This window comes from Citrus clementina, unplaced genomic scaffold, assembly GCF_000493195.1.
Source record: "Citrus clementina cultivar Clemenules unplaced genomic scaffold, Citrus_clementina_v1.0 scaffold_3, whole genome shotgun sequence".
NCBI lineage: Eukaryota > Viridiplantae > Streptophyta > Magnoliopsida > Sapindales > Rutaceae > Citrus > Citrus x clementina.
Window position 1 is genome coordinate 2827853 of NW_006262339.1, and position 22284 is coordinate 2850136.

General features: G+C 39.2%; 3 protein-coding genes across 6 annotated transcripts; 2 read left to right on the forward strand and 1 right to left on the reverse strand.

Annotated features, from left to right (window-relative positions):
- The first annotated feature begins 1694 nt into the window (after positions 1-1694).
- On the forward strand, positions 1695-9472 carry LOC18047795. 3 transcript variants are annotated; one of them, XM_024188852.1, is made up of 6 exons: positions 1695-2205; positions 3139-3510; positions 3594-6579; positions 6703-8038; positions 8442-8507; positions 9238-9472. In XM_024188852.1, exons 1-4 carry the CDS (start codon positions 2068-2070, stop codon positions 7986-7988), a joined length of 4782 nt encoding a protein of 1593 aa, XP_024044620.1. In that variant the 5' UTR covers positions 1695-2067; the 3' UTR covers positions 7989-8038; positions 8442-8507; positions 9238-9472. The 3 variants fall into 3 exon arrangements, with proteins under 3 accessions (XP_024044620.1, XP_024044619.1, XP_006439760.1); XM_006439697.2 differs by having other exon boundaries at positions 1696-2205; positions 3594-8038; XM_024188851.1 differs by lacking the exon at positions 8442-8507 and having other exon boundaries at positions 3594-8038.
- Positions 9473-9978: 506 nt separating this feature from the next.
- Positions 9979-17078, forward strand: LOC18047796. Of its 2 annotated transcripts, none has more exons than XM_006439699.2 (4): positions 9979-10506; positions 11381-11752; positions 11845-16253; positions 16636-17078. In XM_006439699.2, exons 1-3 carry the CDS (start codon positions 10309-10311, stop codon positions 16213-16215), a joined length of 4941 nt encoding a protein of 1646 aa, XP_006439762.1. In that variant the 5' UTR covers positions 9979-10308; the 3' UTR covers positions 16216-16253; positions 16636-17078. The 2 variants fall into 2 exon arrangements, with proteins under 2 accessions (XP_006439762.1, XP_024044030.1); XM_024188262.1 differs by having other exon boundaries at positions 11854-16253.
- Positions 17079-17717: 639 nt separating this feature from the next.
- Positions 17718-20964, reverse strand: LOC18047797 (rac-like GTP-binding protein ARAC8). Its single transcript, XM_006439702.2, has 8 exons — positions 20540-20964; positions 20090-20177; positions 19887-19996; positions 19735-19798; positions 18978-19042; positions 18820-18885; positions 18542-18636; positions 17718-18227 (listed from the first exon to the last, which is right to left on the reverse strand). Exons 1-8 carry the CDS (start codon positions 20642-20644, stop codon positions 18188-18190), a joined length of 633 nt encoding a protein of 210 aa, XP_006439765.1. The 5' UTR covers positions 20645-20964; the 3' UTR covers positions 17718-18187.
- Positions 20965-22284: the final 1320 nt, after the last annotated feature.

Genomic DNA, 22284 nt, shown 5'->3' on the forward strand with positions numbered 1-22284 from the left:
GATGTCACTTTTTAAGTAGATTAAACAGTCATCAAATTACATTATAACCATAATAAATACTAACCACTATAGTAAACAAATTCAGTAACATAAATAATAGCATAAAATTCTACATAAAAGGAAGTTTGATTCCCAATTGATATAGCAAAACACCTAAAATAATTCCATTAAGACCTCTATAAATAACAACACAAGAAGGTGGACCCAAATTTTCTTTAGAGATACCATCAGTATAAACTTTAACCTAAAAAATGACCGAAGGATGCCATAGAATTACGCAAATCTTTGGAGAAGTTTAAAGAAATTACTCAAGTTAAGTAGGTTATAAATAGGAAAAGAGTCTAAAAGACGTACAAAACCTAGACATAGCTTATTATAACCTAAACACTGAGCTTAATACGTACAATTGAAGGTCGAATATTTTTAAACTTTAGTTTGTTTCTAGCCTTCCAAATATGGCACAAAATCAGAAGAGAAACAACCCGATATTAAACAATACCTCTATTCAATACATAGGGCAGACTTTACAATATTTTGGGCCTTAGGCGAATTTCTTTTATGAGGCATCTTTTTATTTTATAATTTCAGTACTCAAGGAAATATAAAAAGCTCAAAATTCACCCCATCTTTTATTTTTGAATTTCAGCAATAATAAAAAAAGATCCTAAAAAATTACAAAAACAAAACCTTAAAAAAAATTAGTCAAGAAGCTATCTTTTTAGAAAAATTGGTCTAGAAAATATCTTTTTAACTTCCATTAAAACCATTACAAAATAAACGAACAAATAAATAAGAACAATATTATTTTCAAATATAATATTTAGAATGATAGAACATAGAAAAAAGTTGAGATGATGAGATGATTAGATAATAAATATGGACTTTGTTTTTCAAGAACCTAATTTTTCTTTTTAAATAAACCAAATGAATATAACAATTTTCTCTAAAAAGAAAAGAGTAAGAAATTTTTTCATCTAATAATTTTTGAGATCATAAGGTTTTTAAATAATTAAAGTTTTTTAGGGAACTAAAAAGATAATTAATTTATTTTTGTTTTGAAAAGACTAATAATGAATAAAGTAATTATTAAATAATATTATTAATTATATCACTTTAACATTAAGGTTATCAAATATAAATTCTTTATAAAAAATAATTCTTAATTATAGGATGATTACTAATTAAAAATATGTCTAATAGGCTTTTCTATTTCCTGCAAATCTGCAATGCAATATGTAATTTAAAAAAAGAATCTTTATTAATAGAAAATTATTAATGAATCTGACTCATGCTTAAAAGGAAGCAACTTGCAAAGATGATAAAAGAAGAATATATCCGCTTTGCCCGAAACAGTAACACCAACATGACACTTTTTCTTACTTTTGTAATGTGTGTTGGAACAACTCAAGACAACCTTAACTTCTCCATCATACGCATTCATGTGCAAGTGCAACAACTGCTGCCCCAGTGAACTTCTGATTTTCCCATTTTGCCCCAACCGGGCCCCAATTTTGTCTTTGAATAAGACAAAGGCTTCTATACAAATAATGTGATTAAAAAAATACGATGAAAAACCCAAAGTCAAACTCTCATGTCAGTCAACAGCTGCAATCAAAGGACTTCGGTCACATTTCCGTAAATTATTTCACAAGGAAATCACAGCCAGGTGAGGCTATCAAAAGCTCTCCTAGCTGCCCGATCTGCCCAAGACATTGCCCGCTTCTGCCTACCAAGTACCCACGCACACCTTTCCTTTTGCCGTTTCTCTCTCTTCGAGTCCTCTTCAATTTCTCTCTCTCTAGATCGACGGGTTTTATTTACTCTTTTACGATCAATTTCTATCACGAATTCGCGATCTGATTTCGAACTGCGGAACGGAGCCCTTGAATTTGGGAAATATTGGAAGTGAGTTCGGGATTTGATAGTGTTGAGTCTGCCTAGGGTTTTGGATTTGGGGTCGGGAGGATCTACTGTAAATTAACGAGAAGGGGAATGGTGATTTGGGGAAATTATTAAGGAATTGGGGGGATTGATGGTAGTCGTTTCGGGGCAAAATGCAAGGGTATTATGTGTATGCATGGGTGGCGGGCAGGTGAAGCTGAGAGGAAAAGGGCAGGTCGGCACATGTGGACTGTCCCTACACGTGCGAGCGTAGCTGGTGATGGTTCTTCTTCTTCTTCCAATTCAGCTAATTCGTTTTATAAGGTATTCGATTTTTGTGTCTTAGGGTTTGTTTTATATCTCGGCGTTATGCCAAAAATGTTGAGTACTTTATTTTATTTATTTTTGTTAGATAGGGTTTTGTAAGGTCTTGGAATAATGAAGGTAAAATTTGGGTAATGCTTATGGTTTTTGGTAATTATGAGCCAATTTGAAATTTTCTAATTTCTATTTGATAACGTGGTATCAAAGTTTAAGCCTTTTCTGGGATTGCATTTTATGCATCTGAAGTTGAAGTTTATTGCACTGTTTCACTGTCCTACTATCTACTACTTTTAAGCTTGGTGCTTATTGTAAAAGTAACTTCTTCATTTAACATTTTTGCATCAGATTGCTATCTGTTTCTTTTCTGTTGTATAATATTCTGCTTGAAATTTTCATATCTTCTCTATGAATATGTTTGGAGTTCTTTTTTAATAGAGAAATATAACCATGTTGAAACAATTCATGGTGGTTTTATGGTTGGAGTGTTACTTACGGGCAAGATGGCTGTGTCCATGTCCAATTTCTTGGGCAAACTGCTTGATGAAAAGTAAGTTTCCGGGAGATTATTGGGATGTTTGTAGTCTGGCTAAATTGGTAAAATTCGTTTAAATTTGCTTCTTGTCGGGCTGAGAGGAGGAGACACATCCTTGGGGTTTAGTTTTCCAAACCATTAAATGCATCAGAAATCTGAGCATAGATTTGCATCTATTTGGTCACTTAAGGAAATAAAACTTATGGTATGCATCAGAAATATGGGCATAATAAGACATACCCTTGGGTTTAGTACTTTTCTTTTTCCGCTATCATTTAATGCTATTATTCTTTTTGAATGTTTCTGTTTAATATATCTTTTGAGTGCTGGGTTTTAATCCTTTTGTTTAGTCAACTCACTCTTTTGTCTCACCAAACCAGTTTGCCTGTTTTTCTCCACAGGATGGACGTAAGATTAGTGTTGGTGACTGTGCTCTTTTCAAACCACCTCAGGATTCCCCACCTTTCATTGGAATCATTCGTTCACTGACCTCTGGCAAAGAGAATAACTTAAAGCTAAGCGTGAATTGGCTTTATCGACCTGCTGAAGTAAAACTTGGCAAAGGCATCCTGTTGGAAGCTGCGCCAAACGAAATCTTCTATTCTTTTCATAAGGATGAGATTCCTGCTGCTTCTTTACTTCATCCGTGTAAAGTCGCATTCCTTCCAAAAGGTTTTGAACTTCCATCAGGGATCTGCTCGTTTGTGTGTCGGCGAGTTTATGACATTAAAAACAAGAGTTTATGGTGGTTAACAGATAAAGATTACATTAATGTAAGTCATGAAAGCAAGTGTAAATCTTGCATTTCTTTCAAATTATTGGTAATTGGAGGTTAATTTTGATTTCTTTTCTCCAGGAACGGCAGGAAGAAGTAGATCAGCTATTATATAAAACTCGAATAGAAATGCATGCAACTATGCAGCAAGGTGGCCGTTCTCCGAAGCCGCTGAACGGTCCAACATCTACATCACAATTGAAACCTGGTTCTGATAGTGTGCAGAATAGTGTCTCCTCATTTCCTTCTCAAGTTAAGGGTAAGAAAAGGGAGCGGGGAGATCAAGGCTCTGAGCCTGTCAAAAAAGAGCGTTCAACGAAAATGGATGACGGAGATTCTGGTCATGGTAGATCAGAAAATGTTTTAAGATCTGAGATTTCCAAGATTACAGAGAAGGGTGGCCTTGTGGATTTTGAAGGGGTTGAAAAGTTTGTACAGCTGATGGTGCCTGACAGAAATGAGAGAAAGATAGATTTGGTTTGCCGGTCAATGCTTGCTGGTGTAGTAGCAGCAACTGATAAGTTTGATTGCCTTAGTAAGTTTGTGCAGCTCAGGGGTTTGCCTGTTTTTGATGAATGGCTCCAGGAGGTCCATAAAGGAAAGATCGGTGACGGCAGTAACCCGAAGGATGGTGATAAGGCCATTGAGGAATTTCTCCTGGTTTCACTTCGTGCACTTGATAAGCTTCCAGTAAATCTTCATGCCTTGCAAATGTGTAATATTGGCAAGTCTGTGAATCATTTGCGTACTCATAAAAACTTGGAAATTCAGAAGAAAGCTAGGAGCTTGGTTGACACATGGAAGAAGCGTGTTGAGGCTGAAATGGATGCGAAATCTGGTTCAAATCAGGCTGTGTCCGGGCCTGCAAGACCTCGTATTCCAGAAGTTTCTCATGGTGGGAACAGAAATTCAGGTTCATCCTCTGAGATTGCCATTAAGAGCTCATCGATGCAACTTTCTACTTCAAAAACTCCATCAGTCAAGCTTGTTCAGGGAGAGACTGTTGCTAAGCCTGCATCTGCATGTGCATCTCCAGCATCTACAAAATCAGCTCCATCACCTGCATCTGGGAGTACAAACCTAAAAGACGGGCAGCTGCGAAATACTAGTGGTACCTCTGATCTTCCTTCAACTCCGGCTAGAGATGAGAAAAGCAGTAGTTCTAGTCAGTCCCACAACAATAGTCAATCTTGCTCAAGTGACCATGCCAAAACTGGGGGTTTCTCTGGGAAGGAGGATGCGCGGAGCTCAACAGCTGGTTCCATGACCGTGAATAAGATCTCTGGTGGTTCTTCACGGCCTCGGAAATCAGCCAATGGCTTTCCCAGTACAGCCTTATCTGGGGTTCAGAGGGATCACGGGTCAAGCAGAAATTCTTCATCACACAAAAACCCCGGTTCAGAAAAATTATCACAGTCTAGTTTGACTTGTGAAAAGGTAGTTGATATGTCCGTGGTGGAGGGGAATACTCATAAATTGATTGTTAAGATCCCAAATCGAGGTCGTAGTCCTGCACAAAGTGCCTATGCTGTATCTCTTGAAGAGCCTTCGGTAATGAATAGCAGAGCTTCATCTCCTGTGCCTTTGGATAAGCATGATCGATTTGACCGCAGCTTTAAGGAAAAGAGTGATGGTTATCGACATAATGTTACCTCTGATGTGAATAATGAATCTTGGCAAAGCAACGATTTTAAAGATGTGCTGACTGGATCAGACGAAGGAGATGGATCACCGGCTACGGTTCCTGATGAAGAGCAATGTAGGGCTGGTGATGATCCTGGGAAAACTGCAGAAGTTTCAAAAACTGCCTCCTCATCATCAGGGAATGAACTAAAATCAGGGAAATCGCATGATGTTTCTTTCCGCTCAATAAATGCCTTGATTGAAAGTTGTGTCAAGTACTCTGAAGCAAAGACATCTGTTGTAGTTGGTGATGATGCGGGAATGAATCTGCTTGCTAGTGTGGCTGCTGGAGAGATATCCAAATCTGATGTAGTTTCACCTGTTGGTTCTCCACGAAGAAGGACCCCTGTTTATGAGCCTTTTGGTAATGAGAATGATTCAAGAGTGAAATCATTTCCTGGAGATCAGTTTAGTGACGGTGCTGGTGATGCGCATGGAAAGCTGGGTGTTGATCATACTTCGTGGGCTAAGAATGGAGATAGCAATCAAGAGAAACCTGCAGGAGATCTTACTGGACGCATCAATACTTCCCCTATGGATTTGCAGCAGAGTGGAGATCCATGTCAAGAGAACATTGAAAACTCAAACAAAATAGTAATGACAAAAGGGACCCCTGATTGTGCAGGAAAAAATCCTGAAGAGGATAAGGCTGGAGTCAGAGTGGACACCAATGGCACTTCTGATGATAAACAGAGGAGCAGTGCCTCTTTGTCACAGGAGGATAAGGTCTCTGAATTGAATCAAGGAGTTGAGTGTAATGTTGTTGATGGATCACTATCACACCCATCTTTGGAATTTCATTGTGAGAACAAGAAAACTGCTTGTGAAGGATTGAAGTGCTTCGAGCAGACCGAGCAAAAGCCACCTCTCATTGCAACACACCCTGAGAATGTGAAAGGTGCAGATGGGGAATTGCTGCATGAATCTGGTCCTGGTGAAGATATGGCTTCAAAAAATATTGATGAAGTGAAGGATGAAATGGTTGATGAAGTAGATTCCAAGAGTAATGTCAACCATAGCGAAGAACAAAAATCTGATTGGAAAAGTAATGCTTCTATGGGTCATGATCTTTGGGCTGTATCTCATGTGAGTTCAGCTCACAGTGAGGACAAGGGTGAGCATGTGGAGGAGAATTTGGAAGGTAAAGAGGTTAAAGAGCAGTGCTTTGCTGACTCAGCTCCTCTCGAGGCATCCACTGCATTAGGAGTGCAGGAAACAGACTATCATGTGAAGACTGAAGCACCGAAGTTGACTGCCTCTGGAGGTGACAAAGCACAGGAATCTACACCGGCCACTATTGATGCTTCTTCCTCTGCTGCAAGGGTTTCAGATGCAGAAGCAAAAGTTGAATTTGATTTGAATGAAGGTTTTGATGGGGATGAAGGTAAATATGGGGAGTCAAGTACTCTCACAGGCCCGGCATGTTCAGGTTCTGTTCAACAATTGATTAACCCATTGCCTCTTCCTATTTCTTCTGTGACCAATAGTCTTCCTGCTTCGATAACAGTGGCTGCTGCAGCCAAAGGGCCTTTTGTACCACCAGAAGACCTCCTGAGGAGTAAAGGGGCCCTTGGTTGGAAGGGATCTGCTGCAACAAGTGCTTTTCGCCCAGCTGAACCAAGAAAGATATTGGAGATGCCATTGGGGGTGACTAACATTTCTGTTCCTGATTCAACATCTGGAAAGCTGAGCCGTTCTCTATTGGATATTGACTTGAATGTACCAGATGAGAGAGTCCTAGAGGATTTGGCTTCTCGAAGCTCTGCTCAGGATATAGTTGCTGCATCGGACCTTACCAATAACCTTGATGGGTCACGCTGTGAAGTGATGGGTTCTACATCTGTCCGGGGTTCTGGTGGACTTGATCTTGATTTGAATAGAGCTGAGGAGTTTATTGATATCAGTAATTACTCTACTAGCAACGGGAATAAAACAGATGTGTTAGTTCAAACTGGCACATCATCTGGTGGTCTTTCAAATGGTGAGGTGAATGTTTGCAGGGATTTTGATTTGAATGACGGACCAGTTGATGACATGAATGCTGAACCAACAGTCTTTCATCAGCATCCCAGAAATGTACAAGCTCAAGCACCTATTTCTGGCCTTCGGATAAGTAATGCAGAAACAGGAAACTTTTCATCATGGTTGCCTAGAGGGAACACTTATTCAACCATCACAGTTCCCTCAGTCTTGCCTGATAGAGGAGAGCAACCTTTTCCATTTGCTCCTGGCGTGCATCAGAGAATGTTGGCTCCCTCCACTAGTGGCTCTCCTTTCAGTCCTGATGTCTTCAGGGGACCGGTGTTGTCATCATCTCCTGCAGTTCCCTTTCCATCTACCCCCTTTCAATATCCCGTCTTTCCTTTTGGGTCAAGCTTTCCCCTTCCATCAGCCACCTTTTCTGTTGGTTCAACAACATATGTAGATTCATCATCCAGTGGGAGACTATGCTTTCCTGCTGTTAATTCCCAATTAATGGGTCCTGCAGGTGCTGTACCTTCTCATTTCACTAGGCCTTATGTAGTGAGTATCTCTGATGGTAGCAACAGTGCTAGTGCTGAAAGCAGTTTGAAATGGGGTAGACAGGTTCTAGACTTAAATGCAGGGCCTGGCGTCCCAGACATAGAAGGTAGAAATGAGACACCGCCTCTTGTGCCGAGGCAACTGTCTGTTGCCGGTGCACAGGTCCTACTGGAGGACCAAGCAAGAATGTATCAGATGGCAGGTGGCCATTTGAAGAGGAGGGAACCTGAAGGAGGATGGGATGGTTACAAGCGGCCCTCATGGCACTAGGGATGGCTAATGTGACAATTTGCTGACCCATGGAATATTTTAAGTTCATGGTATGTGTCCTTGACTGGTGCAATGTTTTATCTTTGGCATATTGTTTAGGACTGAAATGCTCCTCTTTATGCTGAATTGCTGATGACATTTATCTTGGCACTAGCCATGTTCTCTTTGGCATGTTCATTGTCTAGCATCCTTATCACGATTGTCTTGTTCTGTTGCAACCCCACAAAAAAAAAAGGGAAAAAAAAGTAACTGATATCAATGGTATTTGTCCGTTTTCAACATTTTTTATTCTGTTTTTGGCTCCCCCATTTCATTTCCGGATATGTATGAACTCTTTTCCAAAGATTTTTCATTTTGGGATTGAATTACACGCATACATTTTATGGATTTCCCTTGCTCTCTTTTGGATGCTTTGTTCTCTTTCCCCTTTGATGTTCCTTTTTCTTTCTCCAGTTCTTAAAGGATGGCCGTTGACTTAACCCCTGAGGTCAGTTAATTTGTGCGCCTGGAGGTTGTGTGGTAAGTGAGTTATTGATGTAGTTCATTGTCTTCAACCCCATCCTCCTGCTCCACCAACCAACCGTAGTATAAAAGAATCTGTTGTGGTCTTCGTCGCTGAATTTTTTCCGGGTGGTATTTGTGCAGAGCGGTTTCCTGTTTGTACATATTTTAATTTTTGGAAGCATGCATTTTGCTAAGACATTTATGGTTGGTGCTTGTAGTGGTGTTTATGCATCAGCTATATAAACCATTTGGATCTAGACCAACAGTCAATATCCAATGCTTCTTGTAATGGAGCTTGGATTGATCTGCTTTAAGCAGAAGATGTACTTTAATTTATCTTTCTTTCCAGTCTCCCCTTTTGAACCCAGTTTTGTTAGTCACATGAACATCCATCTTCTGTGGTTTCCTGCAAGTTAATCATGTAGTGTTATTATCAGCCCCGATTTTAGTCCTTAATCCTTATGGTTTTCTAAGTTCCCACCCATCTTAGCCAGTAAGATTCCAAACTCAATTTACATTCTACTTGATCATCATTTTGCCTTTTGCATACCTGGCATTTTTTTGTTCACCGGTGGCATTTGTACATATAGGTCTATGCCTTGTTGTTTCGGCTATTGCACTCTCTCTATACTTAATTTATCAGAATGCCTGTTACTGAAATTAGTGTATAACAAATTTTATAAAGTTTTGAAAATTTGTACTGTATTGTTGCTGAAATTTCATCTTATTCTTTGTGGCCTTAAAGGGACAATGCAACAATCGGAGCCACAGGCACAGCCCATGGATACTTCAACTGCCTATAATATAGTGGTGCCCCAACTGGTGCTTATGCAAATCAATATTATGGGTCACAGAGCAATGCTGGAAAATAACAAGAGGCTGTGGTTGATTATCTGTACATTAGAGAACCATTGACGTACATACGGTTGTATCTCTAACGCTCGCTTCTGTTTAATGAAAATTTGAATGTTATATGACCAGCATTGCTGCCCTCAATTTTTGTAAGCAAAGTGGAGGTTGAAAATGAAAATAGGAAAGATCGAGAATGCCAATCCTTTTTCTGTTTTTCCACTGGAAAATTGTCGTTCTGATTTGGCATAATTGGTTGCAATCATCAGAGCAATCACATCCGCAAACGGCAAAAGATTGAAAACGACACTGCAAAGTTCAGTTCAACTTAAAATTATAAATAAAAATAATAATTACTAAACCACGCGCATGCCGTGGTTAAAGTTTATATATATCGGTAGAAAAATTAGAACAGCAATCGGTTAAGTTAATGATTAAAAAAGAAAAAAGAAAAAAGAAAAAAGAAAAAAGAAAAAAGAAATATAAATTTTTTTAAAAAAAAAGGCAAAACAAAACCACATTCCAAAAACGAAAAAAGAGATCGAGGGGCGAAATTTGCCAAATTTGTGATTAAGCTGACGTGGAGCTGCCATACCAATAACAACTCACCAAGTAAAACACGTACGCCTTTCCTCTTTGCTGTCTCTCTCTTCTCTTCGATTGTTCTTCATTTTTTGCCCTCTTTCGCTGCTTTCTCTCTCTAGATTCTCTCTTTCGATTCTCTCAATCTCTTTGCTTACCTAGGTCAATCTCTGGCTCTTTTTCTGGATCTCAGTTCCAATTAGATCGCTTTGTTTGTTTGAAATCAATTGGTTACTTTTTCCCCAAAAAAAAAAAAATTAGGGTTCGGATTGATGGTTGGTGATCTAGGGCTCGTGAATAGGTGAAAAAAAGAGGGTTGTGACTGTAAGAAGCGGAATTGAGGATTGATGGTACTCAATATCGGGCAAAATGTTGCAAGGGTATCATGCGTATGCGTATGCATGGATGGAGGGCAGGTGAAGAGGAAGGGGATAGAAAACGGGAAGGTCGTCGACGGCACATGTGGACTGTCCCTCCACGTGACTCTGCGATTTTAGCTTCAGTTGCTGATGGTGGTTCTGCCTCTCCTTCCTCTTCTTCTTCTTTGTCCTCTTCTCCCAATTCAGTTACTTTCTTTTCTCAGGTAATTGTTCGAATACTGATTTTTTTCGGCCTGCTTGATTTTTTCGTTTTGATGGATCAATAAGTGAGGGATTGAATTGGTTTTCCTTTTTTCTTCATTATTATTATTATTATTATTTTGGGTGGGGGAATGGAATTCTGTTGGGGTTTGATTGATTTGTGTGGAAACGTGTGAAATTGATCTAATCTTTGTAGACATGCTAAAATTAGGGTAGTTCTGAAATTTTTTAGCAATTTTTAATGTTTTGATCATTTGGGGCTTTTATAGCGTGGAGTTTTTAAGCGTATGCAATGGTTATTTTTCTTCAAAGTTCTTGTTAAATTTAAAAGATTTCTATTCTCAAAACTGTTATTTTACTCGTTCTCAACGAAGAAAGAAGGAGGTCTTGAAGATCGCTCTTTTTAGGGGGGAAAAATTAATTGAATGGTTTTCTCATTCCAATTCTGAGTTGGTGGCTGATTATCTGTCTACACGGTTTTCATGTGTGAGATTATGAACATTAATGATACACTTGCAATCTCTAAATTGGGCAAGTTGTAGGAGGGACATTTAATTGCATATTGAAACATTTGATTACCTGAACAACATGATGTTGTTTATCTGATAGCCAATTGTTACTAGCATATTATTTTGTTAGTAGATGTATTTTTCTTGGATGACAGTGATGATGATGATGATTAATGGGAAGAATTGTCAGTGGTAGTGTCGTTTAATGTTTAAACGTAGGTTTCTGCAACTAAAGTTTTTGAATGCCTTTACACCAGGCTTCATAGTTTATTACCATGTTAATGGATTGAGTATTTATTACAGCATTTTCCATTTTATTGTGTGGAGCCATTTTTTGTTTGACCAAATTTTGTCAATTTCTCCATAGGATGGACGGAAAATTAGTGTTGGTGATTGCGCACTTTTCAAACCGCCCCAGGATTCCCCTCCCTTCATTGGAATAATTCGTTCACTGACTGCTGGTAAAGAAAATAAGTTAACTTTAAGTGTGAATTGGCTTTATCGACCTGCTGAAGTTAAACTTGGCAAAGGCTTCCTGTTGGAGGCGGCGCCAAACGAAATCTTTTATTCCTTTCATAAGGATGAGATTCCTGCTGCTTCCTTACTTCACCCGTGTAAAGTTGCATTCCTTCCAAAAGGTATTGAACTTCCATCAGGGATTGGTTCTTTTGTGTGCCGGAAAGTATATGACATCACAAACAAGTGTTTATGGTGGCTAACTGATCAAGATTATATTAATGTGAGTTTTGAATACTTTGCTCTTCTCATCTTTCTATGTTTAGCTATAGGTTGTTGCTTTTCCTGGTAATCTGTATTTTTTAACCGCTTCAGGAACGACAGGAAGAAGTAGATCAACTTTTATATAAGACGCATATAGAAATGCATGCAACAGTACCCTCAGGTGGCCGTTCCCCAAAACCAATGAATGGTCCAACATCAACGTCTCAGCTAAAACCCGGTTCGGATGGTGCACAGAATAGTGCCTCTTTTCCTTCACAAGTGAAGGGGAAGAAAAGGGAGAGAGGAGATCAGAGTTCTGAGCCAGTTAAACGAGAACGATCCTCAAAAATGGAGGATGGGAATTCTGGACACAGTAGAACAGAAACTAATTTAAAAACTGAGATTGCAAAAATTACAGAGAAAGGTGGACTTGTAGATTATGATGGGGTTGAGAAATTGGTGCAGCTCATGGTTCCTGAGAGAAATGATAAGAAAATTGACCTCGTCTGCCGGTCATTGCTTGCTGGTGTGGTGGCAGCAACAGATAAATTTGATTGCCTTAACTGGTTTGTGCAGTTAAGGGGTTTGCTTGTGTTTGATGAATGGCTGCAGGAGGTCCATAAAGGGAAGATAGGTGATGCTGGCAGCCCCAGGGATGGTGATAAATCAGTTGAGGAATTTCTTTTAATTTTGCTTCGTGCGCTTGATAAGCTGCCAGTAAATCTTAATGCCTTACAAATGTGTAACATCGGAAAGTCTGTGAATCATTTGCGGACACACAAGAACGTGGAAATTCAGAAAAAAGCTAGGAGTTTGGTTGACACATGGAAGAAACGTGTTGAGGCAGAAATGGATGCTAGACCCCGGCTGCCTGAAGTTCCTCACAGTGGGAACAGACAGACAGGTGCATCCACTGAGGTTGCCATAAAGAGCCTTGTAACACAACCAGCTTCTTCTAAAACTGGTGCAGTAAAGCTTTGCCAAGGGGATGCTCCTACAAAGTCTGCGTTTTCCTCTCCAGTGTCTGTGAAATCAGCTCCATTGCCTGCATCAGGGAGTACAGATGCAAAAGATGGACAGCCCCGAAATGCTGCTTCTGCTACTGGTACCACTGACCTTCCTTCTACTCCTGCAAAGGATGAGAAAAGCAGCAGTTCAAGTCAATCCCACAACAACGGTCAATCTTGTGTGGGTGACCATGCAAAAACTGGGGGATTATCTGGGAAGGAGGATGCTAGGAGCTCTGCCACTGTTTCAATGACTCTGAATAAGATCTCGGTTGGTTCTTCACGGTCTCGGAAATCAGTCAATGGTTACCCTAGTTCCACACCAGCTGGGGTTCAAAGAGAAACTGTGTCAAGCAAAAATGCTACCTTGCATAGAAATTCAGCTTCAGATAGACCATCTCAGCCAAGTCTGACATGTGAAAAGGCACTTGATGTACCTGTGGTGGAGGGGGCCAATCCCAAAATAATAGTCAAGATTCCAAATCGAGGTCGAAGTCCAGCACAAAATTCCAGTGGAGGATCTGTTGAAGACACTTCAGTCACCAACAGCCGAGCATCTTCTCCTGTGCTTCCAGAGAAGCAGAACCAATTTGATCGTAACTTCAAGGAAAAGAATGATGCCCTTCGAGCTGATATTTCTTCCAATATGAATAGTGAGCCTTGGCAAAGCAATGTTAACAAGGATGCAGCTGCTTGTCCAGACGAGGGAAGTGGGTCACCTGCTGTTCTGCCCGATGAGCAGGGGAGTAAGACTGGTGATAATTGTAGGAAAGTGGTTGAAGATTTAGAAGATAATTCCTTACCGCCAGGATATGAGTTTAAAGATGTAAAATTGCACGAGTCTTCATTCAGTTCTATGAATGCTCTAATTGAAAGTTGTGTCAAGTATTCTGAAGCAAATGTTTCTGCGCCTGCTGGAGATGACATTGGAATGAACCTTCTAGCTAGTGTGGCTGCTGGAGAGATGTCCAAATCTGATGTAGTTTCACCAGTTGGTTCTCCGCCAAGGACCCCCATTCACGAGCCTCTTTGTGATGATAATGATTCAAGAGTGAAATCATTTCCTGGAGATCATTCTACTGATAGTACTGATGACGAGCATGAGAAGCAGGGTATTGATCGTAATTTGTGGGCTAAAAATTCTGACAGTAATCAAGACAAACCTGCAGGAGGTCTAACAGGACACATCAGTACTTCCCCTGTGGATTTGCAGCAGAGTGGAGATCCATGCCAAGAGAACACTGAAAACTCGAAAGAAATAATAGTTGCGGAGGAGACACCTGATGGTGCAGGAAGAAATCCTGAAGAGGACAAGGCTGGTTTCAGAGTGGATGCCGATGGCGCTCCTGATGGTAAACAGAGGATAAGTGGCCCTTTGTCAACTGAGGATAAGGTTTCTGAGTCCACTCGAGGAGTTGAGACTGAAGCCGTTGAAGGATCAGCATCAAACCAGTCTTTGGAATTTGATGGCGAGAACAAGAAAGGTGTGAGTGAAGGATTGAACAGCGGTGTGAAGAGAGAGCAAAAGCCATCTCCCATTACCACTCACTCTGAGTCTGTGAAAGGAAAGGATGGAGAACTGCTGCATACTTCTGGTTCTGGTGAAGATATGCCTCTGAAAAATGTTGATGAAGTGAAGGTTGAAAAGGCTGATGAGGTAGATTCCAAGAGTCATGTGAATCAAACTGAAGAACAAAATTCTGAATGGAAAAGCAATGCTCCAATGATTCGTGAGGATCGGGTTGTACCACATTTGGGCTCAGCAGAGAATGAGGAGAAGGGTAATGGTAAGGTTGACCACAGAGAAAATTTGGAAGGTAAGGAAGTTAAAGAGGAGCTTTGTGCTGGCCCAGCTCTTCCTGAGGTATCAACTGCATTGCGAGCACAGGAAACAGGGCAGCTTGTGAGGACTGGTGCAGTTAAGTTGACTATCTCTGAAGGAGACAAAGCACAAGAATCTACATCTACCACCATAGATGCTGCATCCTCTGCTGTGGGGGTTTCAGATATGGAAGCAAAAGTTGAATTTGATTTGAATGAAGGTTTTGATGGGGATGATGGGAAATATGGGGAGTCAAGTAATTTCATAGTCCCGGGATGTTCTGGTGTTGTTCAACAGTTGGTTAGCCCGTTGCCTCTTCCTGTTACTTCTGTGTCCAGTAGCCTTCCTTCTTCAGTAACAGTGGCTGCTGCAGCAAAAGGGCCTTTTGTACCACCGGAGGACCTCCTGAGGAGTAAAGTGGAACTTGGTTGGAAAGGATCTGCTGCAACAAGTGCATTTCGCCCAGCTGAACCAAGAAAGATATTAGAGATGCCACTGGGGGTGACTAGCATTTCTGTTCCTGATTCAACATCTGGAAAGCTCGGTCGTCCTCTATTGGATATTGACTTAAATGTACCAGATGAGAGAGTCCTAGAGGATTTGGCTTCTCGAAGCTCTGTTCAGGATACAGTCACTGCATCCGACCATACCAATAACCGTGATGGGTCACGCTGTGAAGTGATGGGTTCTAAATCTGTCCGCGGCTCTGTCGGACTTGATCTTGATTTGAATAGAGCTGAGGAGCTTATTGATATTGGTAATTACTCAACTAGCAATGGGAATAAAATAGATGTCCCAGTTCAGCCTGGCACATCGTCAGGTGGTCTTTTGAATGGTGAGGTGAATGTTCGCAGGGATTTTGATTTGAATGATGGACCGGTTTTGGATGACTGTAGTGCTGAACCATCAGTCTTTCCCCAGCACCCCAGAAATGTATCTCAGGCACCAGTTTCTGGCCTTCGGTTGAGCAGTGCAGATACAGTAAACTTTTCTTCATGGTTTCCTAGGGGGAACACTTATTCAACTATCGCAGTTCCATCAGTCTTGCCTGATAGAGGAGAGCAGCCATTTCCAATTATTGCCCCCTGCGCACCACAGAGAATGTTGGTTCCCTCTACTAGTGGCTCTCCTTTTGGTCCCGATGTTTTCAGGGGACCAGTATTGTCGTCATCTCCTGCGGTGCCCTTTCCATCTGCCCCATTTCAATATCCAGTCTTTCCTTTTGGAACCAGCTTTCCCCTACCATCAGCCACCTTTTCTGGTGGTACAACAACATATGTAGATTCATCATCTGGTGGGAGATTTTGCTTCCCTGCTGTTAATTCACAACTAATGGGTCCTGCAGGTGCAGTCCCATCTCATTTTCCTAGGCCTTATGTAGTTAGCCTCCCTGATGGTAGCAACAGTGCTAGCTCTGAAAGCAGTTGGAAACGGAGCAGACAGAGTCTGGACTTAAATGCAGGGCCTGGAGTCCCAGACATAGAAGGTAGAGATGAGACTTCACCCCTTGTGCCGAGGCAACTCTCTGTTGCCGGTTCACAGGTCCTAACAGAGGATCAAGCAAGAATGTATCAGCAGATGGCAGGTGGCCATTTCAAGAGGAAGGAACCTGAAGGAGGATGGGATGGTTATAAACGGCCCTCATGGCAATAGGAATGCCTCATGTTACAATTTCTGACCCATGAAATATTGTAAGTCCTTGATATGCATTATTGACTTGTGCAATTTTTATCTGTCCAATTGTCAAGGAGTGAAATTACCCACACCATGCTAATGGCATTTGTCTTGTCGCAACTGCACCGAGAAAAGGGAAAAAAGAATAAACAATTAAATAATCAATCCTTTTACCTTAAAAATAAATAATTAAGCTTTTTTGGGGACCAGTAGCACTCTCTCTATTTGTATTGCTGGATAAATGAATAGCGGAACCTGCAAAAATTTGTTTCCCAATTCTTTTTATTTTGGATTAAGTTACATTGGCACTAATTGTGGATCTCTCGTGCTCTGTTTTGGATGTCCCTTTTTTTAACCCCTCGTTTTTCTCCTTTAATTTTCTGCTTTCTTTTGTCCCAGTTCTTCAAGGATGGGCATTGACTAACCCATGAGGCCATCTAACTTGTGATCGTGGAGGTTGGGTGGTAAGTGAGTTATTCGATGTAGTTCATAGTCTCCGACCCCCTCCCTTCCGCTGTATCATCCATATTATAAAAGAATCTGTTCGGGGTCTTCAAGCTGTTTGTTCTTGAATTTGTTCTGGGTGGTAATTGGTGCAGAGCAGTTTCCCCTCTGTAGATATTTTTAACTGTTGGGAGCATGCACTTTGTTGCCCAGACTTATAATTGGTGCCTGTAGTGGTGTTTATGCATCAGCATTATAAACCATTTGGACCCAAAACCAACCGTCAATATCCAATCCTTCATATAACGGAGGTTGTTTGATCTGCTTTATGCACAAGCCCTTTTGTATGTACTTTGATGTTAATTTATCTTTATTTTCATTCTCCCATTTGGTCGTCCCATTTTCTGTTAGTCACATATACATAAAGCTGAGTGGTTACTGAATCTTGGTACTCGGAGCTTTTGTTGTGTATTTTCATCTTAGTTCATTTTATTTATTCACTCAGATTGTAGTCCATCTGCTATGGTTTTGAATTCCTGTCCATCTCAACCATCAATGCTTAATATCATCGTGTCATATGCATGCCTGACCGCTTTGTTTTGTTTTTTCAGTTGCATTTGTGTTTTCATCTTTGGTGCATTGTGGTTCTATGCTCCGTTGTTTTGGCCATTTAAATCACTGCTGATACTTGGTGTCATGAAACTAATAATCTTGAAGCTTCCCTTGAGATCTTGATATATGTGGCTTCTTTCAGTTGGGTTCTGTTCTAAATTCATGGAAACTTGAATTTTTCACTTTGATACCATATTAGAGTTGCATACTATTCTCGTTGTAAATGCCGATTGTCACATACGTACAGATTCATGTAACTATTGATTTGCTGCAACGTCGGAGGAATACTGGTTCTTGGTATCTCTTCTATTTGCATGGATGGCAGAGGCGCCACCGGTTAATAATTTAGTAACAAATTAGTAAGAGGATGAAGGCTTTAGATATTTTCAGTAGCTCCGTTTGCATTTAATAGTGGTGGTTTCATGACACTGGTTCATCTATTTTCTGTGATGAGATCATGGCTATCGGCGCTGTGAACAGTAAATTCTTCAAGAAGTTAGATACGGATTAGCTTTTGCTAAATGAAGGAAGGTAAAATCATGCATTAACGGGGGAGAATGGTAAAAGTGTAAGCAAATGGTTAGTACAGATAACAGGGTAATAACGAAATATTAGAAAATTCAGACGAGTTTTTTTAATTAAAAAAAAAAAAAAACCTCTACAACAATTCTCTATGTATAGATTAGCGACTGGGGACATCTTTTCTATTAGATCACGGATGAGAAAGTGAAGCAGCCACAAAGACGGTGACATTTGAAGAGTGACCTACGCTGCAACCCCCCTCAAAACATGCCATGGAAATCAAACACACAGTATCTTACTTAGCAGCCTAAAGAATCGCTGGAAAGCCCACCAGGGAATCATCACTTCATCATATTTCTGTGCTGGACGTTTTTCATTCAAATCGTACGAGGTTCCTCCCACAAAAGACATTTCTGCAATTTAAATGAAAGTGAAACCATGTCCAACAAACAAATGAACAACATTGAGGAATATATTATTTAAGATGGAAATAATCCTGATCAACCAAGATTAATGAAGACCATTTTTAAAAGCAGCAAAGATGTGTGTTAAACAATAGAGCAAGGTAGGGTTATCATTGAGGGGGACAACAATGAAGTACGGTACATCCACATGCTAGGTGAGACTTAACATTACCGCTTTTGCACTTATCAAACACACTAGAACATGATGCAAATAGATTTCACTGTAAGCAAGTTTAAGAAGATGAAGAAATGACGGTACTTACAATAGGCATCCTCGTTGTTTTTTCTTCTTCTCCTTTTGCTTCTGCGGGGGTTTGATAACTACCTTGATTGCAGCATCAAAAACTGCTTTTACATTCTAGAATGCATCGAGTTCTGAAATGTGGAATTATAATTACAATATCAATTATAATCCTAGAGGCAAGACTACAGGCAGCCTCTGTGTCTCTTCTCCAAGAAACTTCATTTTCTTTATGGAAGTCAACTCGCAGGGATCACTGTTGTGTTGCTACAGTCAACTTTCCTATAGGATTTAACATACCTGCTGAGTTTTCGAGCTGCATTCAATGTAATATGCAGCACCAATCTGTTTACGGAGTTCCTCTCCCTGTTTATATGAAAACATTGCCACTAGGATGTTAGAATATGATCATATTATATCTAAGAAAAACAGTAAATCAACAAATTCTAGAGACACACTTGTGCAGTGGTCACAGGCACCAATCCTGGATGATCAGCCAAATAATGCTTATCCTCTCGAAGATCTACAGGTCCGGTGAAAATCACACATTAGTTGAGAACATTATTATCACTACAAATAACTAATATACAAAGGCAAGTGGAGACTAATCATCATTATCCATGGAATGTACCACTCTAGCAAGAGAATGAGAACTTTCTCATGATACAACATTCTCTGTTAAAGGCTCAAGACTGTAGGTTCATTTAAATGAGTAATTTGTACTGCTGTTCTTTAAAGGACATGAGAGGTTTAGTATTTTGTTATTCATTGCCTTAGATTAGGTAAACAAAAACCAGTAAATAGAATCTAACAAGTGAATTAAAACATTTAACTGATATAAGGTGAGATAAAGAAAGGAGAAAATGAGGAAGCAGAAGAACACTGATTTTACCAATTCCAGGTTCATACATAATAGAAAACCTACTTATTTTCTGCATTTGTCCTAATTTCATGAAAAGTATAAACTTAAATATGATGGTTATTATATAGCAATCGAGAAACTATATACATTAGATAAATGGTAAATCTACCTCTATCATTTAACAAGCCTCCATCCATTAACAAGTTCGGTATCCCGTTAATTAGAACATATTTGACAAATGCAAGTGGCACAAAAGGAAGGCTCATGACAAGCTAATAATAAAAAGGAAGAAATATCAAATATGAAACCATGTCGGGGAATAAATATTTGTGATTGTAGTGTGCTTGACTCACCCAATTTGGTGCCAACCAATACAACTGGTACTCCGGGAGAGTAATGCTGAAGTTCAGGGATCCACTGACCAGGTAATTATATATTAGAAATTAAATTATTTTACAAGCTCATAATCAATTAGGAATCAAAAGACAAATGCAAGTGAATGCACCTTTTTTAGAACGTTTTCATAGCTGGCTCGACTGACTAATGAGAAAGCTAAGACAAAAACGTCTGCCCCTCTGTAGCTCAAAGGCCTTAATCTATTGTAATCCTCTTGCCCTATGACATTCATTAAGAACAAATGTAAAGTAACCAAATTGCTTATTTAGCGAAACTGTCAAGTCTTTGTGTTAAAACCAAAATGAAAACTACCAGCTGTGTCCCAGAGGCCTAAGTTGACAGTAGTGCCTTCAGCTACCACATTTGCACTGAAGTTGTCGAACACCGTTGGTATATAATCCTGATAATCATAATAACCAATAAAATATGAAAATTTTACGAATTAGAAATTAGATGATCCAACTAGAACAATAAAAATATCTCCTTTTTTAACTTAATATGCTCGATCGAAGTAAAACATAGAACAAGTAAACCCCAGATGACGAATATCTCAAAAGGGAAATACAGCCCAAAAAAGGCAACCCAGAAGAAATTTTTGTAATTGGTTTTATAATATTCATGAAAAGTACAGAAAAGCCGCAGAACCCAGATGCATACACAGTAAATAATACACAAAATAGCCAAAAAAAATATAAATATAAAAAAGGAATCCAAAAGTGACAGACCCAGATGGATGATCTTCCAGAAACAGAGAGTACATACAGTAGGAAACTTGTTACTTGTGTAGCAAATAAGCATGCAAGTTTTGCCAACAGCCCCATCACCAACTGTTACACACTTGATGAACCTTGAAGCACTAGAAGCCATTGAAACCAAAAACAAACAAAGAAACAAAGAAGAAAAGAAAGATAGCTCTTTTTATGAGTAAAAATACTAGTAAACACAACAACCAGTGAAAAAAGAAAAAAAAAGGAAAATAGGAAAAACAAAAGGGTAGTTTGTTGGTGGACAAATTAATGCCTTTCGTCTTTCTTTGGTTAGTGGTGGATCACATGACTCTTACTCATTCACTCTTCCTGTAGCATTTCTTTACTTTATTGGCTTGGCCACATCAAAGATTGGGTTTTTTATTGTGACAGAGTGTCTGTGATTCAACAATGTGGATTTTTTCTTTTTTCTTTTTTCTGAAATGAACAATTTGGATTTTGTTTTATCTTTTGTTTCAAGTTTCTATTTTTCATGTTTTTGAAGGGACAGCTGGTGCATTTATTTAAGTCCCAGAATTGAATTTCAAGGCAGTTTGTAATCTGTATTGTAGTTCTTTTTTTTTCTTTTTTCTTTCTTCTTTTTGGGCTAATACTTTTGTCTATTTATATTGAATCCTCAACTACTAACTAGGGACTATACTATTTACAATTATCAACATCATCTTGGGATCCTGCCTAGTACCAAGATTGCTATATGATGATATGACACCACTGTGGATATTTGGTTCTATAAAATTGATCGCACTTTTAATTATTTACAAAAAGTCAAAAAGGTAAAAGAAAAATTCTTTATTACTCAATAAATGAGCGGCTTTTACCTTCTAATGCTATTTAAATGACTATTGTTTTTTAAGTTTAGTGCTAGCGCTAGAGTACACTGTTAGAGTTACATACACACTGCGGTTGTTGGGACTAAATAAAAATAAGGGTAATTTGGTCATTTAATAGAATTAGGGACTCTGTATAATATAAATTATCCCTTATTTGGAAAATTGTAAAATCTAACGAATCCCGTCTTGATGGCGTGCCCATGATCGGCGCGCGAGGCCCGTGGTAAGTAATAAGATATTTTTATTTGTATCTGTTTATATTTTTAAATCCGTAAATAAATGTTACAGTAAATTTACAGGCTAATGGTTATGGATTGGAGACAAGCATTTCAGTCTCATTGAGCAAAAGTAAGTACGGTTAACAATGGGTCCTAAGTCGACTCTGATATTAATTATACCATGCCTAAACTCAATAACTAAAATTAAACTGTATTGTTAACAATAATTATTTTAAAAATTACGACATCACTAAACTGTCCCTTAAAATATTTAAACAAAAAAGAATTGAAAAGGCCCATCTTCTAACTCATTAAAGATTATATTAGTAAGGTTTGGTATATATGTGCGTGCGCGCACATGCATGACTATATGAAATTCTAAATAATGTAATTCATCTTTTATAGATAACAGTATAATAAAAAAAAGACGAAGGTTAACGCAAAGTTACACTTATCAAGCGTCCGCAAGAACATTTAGCTTAAATAAGTTGGAAACTAATTGATTTTGCAATCTGCTATGAGAAGCAACAACACAGATGGGATAATTCAAAATTGGAATCCATTTTGAAACTAGAAAATCAACGTTGAATTGATGATAAAATTGGACCACAAGGAAGAATCCACTGCTGAAGTGATGGTACCTACCCTATTGCTCATGAACAATGTGAATAGATGGAGATCATAGGACCACA

Coding starts and splice junctions, on each gene's coding strand:
- LOC18047795 (XM_024188851.1), top strand. CDS start 2,068: ATGTGTATGCATGGGTGGCGGGCAGGTGAAGCTGAGAGGAAAAGGGCA. Junction 2,206..3,138: donor CAGCTAATTCGTTTTATAAG/GTATTCGATTTT, acceptor TTTTCTCCACAG/GATGGACGTAAGATTAGTGT. Junction 3,511..3,593: donor CAGATAAAGATTACATTAAT/GTAAGTCATGAA, acceptor TCTTTTCTCCAG/GAACGGCAGGAAGAAGTAGA.
- LOC18047796 (XM_006439699.2), top strand. CDS start 10,309: ATGCGTATGCGTATGCATGGATGGAGGGCAGGTGAAGAGGAAGGGGAT. Junction 10,507..11,380: donor CAGTTACTTTCTTTTCTCAG/GTAATTGTTCGA, acceptor ATTTCTCCATAG/GATGGACGGAAAATTAGTGT. Junction 11,753..11,844: donor CTGATCAAGATTATATTAAT/GTGAGTTTTGAA, acceptor TAACCGCTTCAG/GAACGACAGGAAGAAGTAGA.
- LOC18047797 (XM_006439702.2), bottom strand. CDS start 20,644: ATGGCTTCTAGTGCTTCAAGGTTCATCAAGTGTGTAACAGTTGGTGAT. Junction 19,043..19,734: donor ATTGGTTGGCACCAAATTGG/GTGAGTCAAGCA, acceptor CCGGACCTGTAG/ATCTTCGAGAGGATAAGCAT. Junction 18,886..18,977: donor TGCCTGTGACCACTGCACAA/GTGTGTCTCTAG, acceptor TCATATAAACAG/GGAGAGGAACTCCGTAAACA.